The sequence below is a fragment of the Pelophylax lessonae genome (assembly GCF_965119305.1).
Source record: "Pelophylax lessonae genome assembly, chromosome: 6".
In the NCBI taxonomy this organism is placed as follows: Eukaryota; Metazoa; Chordata; class Amphibia; order Anura; family Ranidae; genus Pelophylax; species Pelophylax lessonae.
The window spans coordinates 144,117,026-144,123,025 of NC_138773.1; the positions used below are offsets into that span (position 1 = coordinate 144,117,026).

The 6,000-nt window shown below is 40.4% G+C and overlaps 1 protein-coding gene across 3 annotated transcripts in view; it reads right to left on the reverse strand.

The window, feature by feature from the left end:
* Positions 1-5,741, reverse strand: part of VPS35L (VPS35 endosomal protein sorting factor like) — a 1,473,617-nt gene extending 1,467,876 nt beyond the window's left edge. For all 3 annotated transcript variants that reach the window (XM_082262328.1, XM_082262327.1, XM_082262326.1), the window contains exon 1: positions 5,711-5,741. In XM_082262328.1, the coding sequence (XP_082118454.1) occupies positions 5,711-5,739 (29 nt within the window). In that variant the 5' untranslated portion in view covers positions 5,740-5,741. The remainder of the gene's footprint in view (positions 1-5,710) is intronic.
* Positions 5,742-6,000: the final 259 nt, after the last annotated feature.

Below are 6,000 nucleotides of genomic sequence, written 5' to 3' on the forward strand. Positions count from 1 at the left end.
TCTCTGCTTAACCACTTTACCGCTGAGTACCGTAGTACTACTGCGGCAAAGTGGCTCTTGTAGGTCTGACGACGTAGACCTACGTCGCCAGACTCCTTCCCCTGTAGGCGGCGCTCGCGCGCCGCCGGAGGCGTGCTCCCGCTGTTTTCATTCACAGCGGGAGTCGGGCCAGGGGAGGAGCAGCGGCGATCACCGCTGCTCTGCCCCGATCGTCGGGGAATCCAGTTTGGAGATCCGCCCGCCTGTGTAAACAGAGCGGGCGGATCTCCTCAGTGACAGGGAGTGACAGATCAGACTGTTCAGCATAGCTGGACATCCGATCTGTCCTCGTCTCACACAGTCACCTCCCCCCCCCCCCCCACACGTCAGTAAGCACCAGGCATACATTAACCCCTCCCTCTCCAATAAAATTAACCCCTTCCCTGCCAGTGTCATTTTTACAGTAACAGTGCATATTTATAGCACTGATTACTGCAGTAATGTCACTGGTACCCCCAAAAGTGTCAAAAATGTCAGTCAAGGGTCCGATCTGTCCGCCGCAATGTCGCAGTCCCGCAAAAAAAAAAAAAATCGCAGATCGCCGCCATTACTCGTTAAAAAAAAAAACACCAAAAATGACATAAATCTTTCCCTTTGTTAGTAAACGCAATAACTTTTGCGCAAACCAATCAAAATACGCTTATTGCGATTTTTTTTACCAAATATAGGTAGCAGAAAACAAATTGGCCAAAAATTTTTAAAAAATTAGATTTTTACATCTTTTTTGGGGGGGAATTTCATATAAAAAAAATGTTAAAAATATTGTTATTTTTTCAAAATAAACGCCCTTTTTTTGTTTATAGCGCAAAAAGTAAAAATCGCACAGGTGATCAAATACCACCAAAAGAAAGCTCTGTTTGTGGAAAAAAAAAGGACGTAAATTTTGTTTGGGTACAGCGTCGCATGACCGCGCATTTGTCAGTTAAATTCGCACAGCGCCGAATCGCAAAAAGTGGCCCAGACGTAAGACAGCAAAATGCTCTAGTGGTAAATGGTTAAAAAATATTATATAAAAATGTTTGGGAATCCTAAGTAGTTTTCTAGCAAAAAAAAAAAAGAGATGATTTTTACATGTAGGAGTGGAATGCAGGAATTCGCCCGGTATGGAAGCAGCCAAAAGGAGGTCACCTTTACTAACATGTTACACCCATATTCAGGGTGTAACATGTTTGTGCTGCAGCTGCCCCCACAGCCCCCGATACACACTGACAGCAGATGTGGGATCTTCTCCCCGTCTGCTACCACAATTCAAAAAAAGACGTGGCCGTGCAGGAGTCTGCCCACCGGGTCCTGTCGCTCATTCACAGTATTCTGTGAATGTCAAACTACAACTACCGACAGCCTTTGCGACTGTCAGGTTGTAGTTAATGAACTACCACGGCGCTGTGGTAGTTCATTGAAAGTTCCTGTTAGTGTGTAACCAAATGCTCATATGAGGTACGAGCACACAGCTTACACGCAGAGTCCGCAAGAGCCCTGCATAGCACCCACAATCTGATCGAGGGTGCAATGCTTTGTAGGCTCCCAATAGAAAAAAAATTATAAATGCACATTTATTTTAAATTTTGTAAAGGTGAACTTATCCTTTACCACTTCAATACAGGGCACTTTAACCCTCTTTCTGCCAAGGCCAATTTTCAGCATCATTAAACTTGGAATGACAATTGCCCTGTCATGCAACACTGCACCCATAAGGCATTATTTTTTTCAAACAAATAGTGCTTTCTTTTGGTGGTATTTAATCGCCGCTGGGTTTTTTATTGTTTGCAAAACTAAAAAAGGCCACATTTTTTTCTTTTTTTTTTTTTATTAAGGGGGTTTTTGTTTTGGTTATAAAATTTTGCAAATACCATAAATAATCTTCTTTGGTGAAAATAACCCACATCACTGTATATTATTTTGTCTGTAGGAAAGTTATAGAGTGCACAAACCATGGCATATAATATATATGAAAACTGATTAATCCTGACGTACGGAGGCCTCATCTCATTTCCTGAGTCGCGAAAATGCCATAACAGTACACATATACCCCCGAATGATCCTTTTTGGAAAGTAGACAGTCCAAGATATTTATAGTAAGAGGTATTGCGAGTTTTTTGAAGTTGTAATTTTTGTTTTCACTTTTTTGGAAAATTAAGAAATGAAAAAAATATTTCAAATAAAATTTTTTACAATTGCCAGAGTTGGACGGTGTGGTTATCCTACATGTGGTGAGGAGAATAGACAAGCTGTTTCCTGAGGAGCGGCATTGCTGGTAAAATATTGAAGAGTGTAGTTTTATATATTACAAGTATAGAGTATGTAGCGCCAAAGGATAAATACAATATAAGCAAAGTGTACATCTAATAAAATAATGTATCTGAATAAATAAATAATTATAAATATGTATCACAAAAAGGTGCAAGTGCTCTTAAATTCTGTGATAATAAAATGATCCAGGTGATAAAAAACAAATTCTCTGAATGATAAGAATACTTCTATAAATGAATAGTTAGTGTCACAATAAGTGCTCGTGCAAATAAATATATCTAATAATCACACATAAGCATACACAAGTGGAAATTAAAATAGGTGCAAAAAGTCCATAAAAGTGGGTAATTTCTTCTATGCTGTGCTGGTATCAAGTGACCAAGTGCTGGTGCTTCAGAATCATAAAGTGAATTGGTGCATTAATAGTAATGCTGGCCGCTCACCTCCTGGTTTGGCTCACAAGTTATAATGAGCCAAACCCACTTTTTGCACACACAGGTGCTGATTGGTATGGTCACCTCCTCACACTTCTCTCTCCACCATCACGGTACGGTACATGTATAAAATAAACAGCGATCTAGTGCTCCCTGTAACAACTACTTTATTGGGGTAAAAATACAGAAAAACATTCACATGGCACTCAGCAAGTACAGGCATGGACAGCAATATGGGTGCTACAGCGTGTGCAGGCTCCTCCCCCGTACGCATTACGTCTAAACCACGACTTCTTCAGCAGGGGTAATCTTACTAATCTTTGCTGTATTTTTACCCCAACAAAGTAGTTATTACAGAGAGCACTAGATCGCTGTATTTATTTTATACGTGTACCGTACCGTGACGGTGGAGAGAGAAGTGTGAGGAGGTGACCAACCTATCCCTTTAACTGTGTCGGTGACACTGCGGATCTGGCCATTTTAGTGCCGGTTCACACTAATACGACTTGTCAGGCGACTTGGTCAGCCTAGCAAGTCGTGCACGGTCATTGAGTAGTACAGGACCGGTTCTAATAGGAGCGACACAAGTCGCTTCAACTTAGAAAAAGGGTCCTGTACTACTTCAGGGCAACCTGGAGGCGACTTGCATTGACTTCCATTGTGTGAAGTCCGTGGAATTCACGCTGCACGCAACTTCACAGGTCGCCCCCTAAGTCGGAGCGACCTAATGTGAACGGAGGCTCATCCTACCTGAAGCACCTTTATGCAGAGGGAGGACAGGAGGAAGCAATCTATCCATACCTATCAGCACCTGTGTGTGCAAAAAGCGGGTTTGGCTCATAACTTGTGAGCCAACCCAGGAGGTGAGTGGAGTCACTTTATGATATTGAAGCACCAGCACTTGGTCACTTAATACTAGCATAGAAGAAATTACCCACTTTTTGCACCTATTTTAATTTCCACTTGTGTATGCTTATGTGTGATTAATAGATATATTTATTTGCACAAGCACTTATTGTGACACTAACTATTAATTTATAGAAGTATTCTTATCATTCACGGAATTTGTTTTTTATCACCTGGATCATTTTATTATCACAGAATTTAAGAGCACTTGCACCTTTTTGTGATACACATTTATAATTATTTATTTATTCACAGATACATTATTTTATTAGATATACAATTTGCTTATATTTATTGTATTAGATATACAATTTGGTTATATTTATTGTATTTATCCTTTGGCGCTACATACTCTATACTTTCTGGATTGTCTTGGTGTTAGGTGAATACACTTTATATTGGCAGCCATCTGTCCCCTTATCTGGCTATTAAGCAATTAATTGGGGTTAAAAGTTTTTTTATATTGGTCAGCGCTGATTAATAATTTTTATAAACCATTAGGGCTCTTTCACACAGGCGGATCGTTCAGATCCGCCTGTCCATTTTTTTGGCGGATCTGAATGGTCCCCCCATACATCCCTATGGGGCATCAGATGTCAGCGGAGACATGTCCGCTGACATCCGATTCGATCCGTCAAATCTGGACGGATGGAAACCCTATTTTCCATCCATCCAGCGGATCAGATGAGAACAGACCGACGGTCCGTTCCCATCCGATTCCCCCATAGAGATGTATGGGGAACTGACAGCTGTGTTTCCGCACACAGCGCGGAGACACAGCTGTCATCCTCCTGCTCAGGGGGGGAATCGATCCCCCGCTGAGATAAACGGAGTCCGTCCGACGGACGGACAGTGTGAAAGGGGCCTTAGTTTTATATATAATTTAGGTGAGCAGGGGGTTTTCACCTGGTGGTGGAGGTGCATTAAATGTATTATATATATATATATATATATATATATATATATATATATATATATAAATTATTCACAGTTATACACTTTCTTTGGATTTACTTATATATGGAATTATGAATAGTTGTTGCGCTACACTAATCTTGTTATAATTTAGAACAAATTGGTGTTGTGAAATTACTAAGAAATGTTTAGCTGGCAGCACCTGATAAAGATTTTAGTTTTGGAAGAGTGTCACATAGAAATTGAGCTTATTAAAATAAGGATAATTATATTCTAATTATATCCTTATTACTATTGTGTTTACTATTGTGATTAACCACAGCTAATAACATGGTACAGATGGGCTGCGATTGGCCCTGTCTGTACCATGAAATCACTGAAAACAATCACAGCTAGCTAATCACAATTGTACACCATGAATGGTATGAAAGGAATCCATTATTTGCAATTGTCATGTGATCTGCTGCGACTGGCGAATCTGGTGGACACAGCCAGTGACAGATCATGCAGTTTTCCGAGAGTATGTCATATGATGTCCACACGAAAAAGTGAATGTCCCACCAGCAAGTCATTTTATAAAAGACTGGGCGGAAAGGGCTTAAACATTCTTTTGTATGTCAAACATTGAGGTTATCTACCCAGTTATTGAAATGTCTAGTGCTGACTTTAATCATTTTATTTGGTAAAATGATTAAAGAAAAATCCAGTGCAGTGGAGGAGAGTGCACAAGTGTGCAAAGGTGGCAACTGCAAATGTGTACTCGTGAGCAAATACAAGAGAAAGGGTAGCAAGTGCACATCAGTGGTTAACCCAGGAAGTGAGCGGGACACTAACACTTTCTGGGTTTTACACTTATTGTAGGATATACGATACAGGATAAAAGGTAAGGAAACCAGGACTACAAAAGATTTTCAGGTATGTAGTATTGAGCAATCCAAAGACTATTTATCGGTGCTGAGAAACTAGCCCTCCTGATAAGTAGAAATTCAACCAACATGAAATGCAACCTAAATCACGTATAGAATAATGCTAGTGTTTTTTAATTCCAACTCTACAGAAAAGAAGCACACGTGTATATTAACCCGCCGCTGCAAATTATGTATTTTTGTTGTAACGCTCGTTTCTATATAAAACAGCCGCTACACAGAGGGAAAAAAAATACTCACCACTGCCTAGACGCCATCTTTTTCGTCATGTGATTGTTACGCCGCTGTTCTGACGAAACACCGCTACCCATCAGAAAATGTAACAGAAGTGACGTTCTGATGAAATGCCTACTGCGCATGCGCCATGCGGTCAAACATGGCCGCTATGCGTTCTAATAGGTTTCTGACAGAACACGAATCTGGCAGAACACGAAGACAGCAGCGGACAAATTCTTACACCCAGGCAAGTCTTCAATTCCACACTTATTTTAGCAGTAAACTCACCTAATAACCTTAAATACAGTATTACA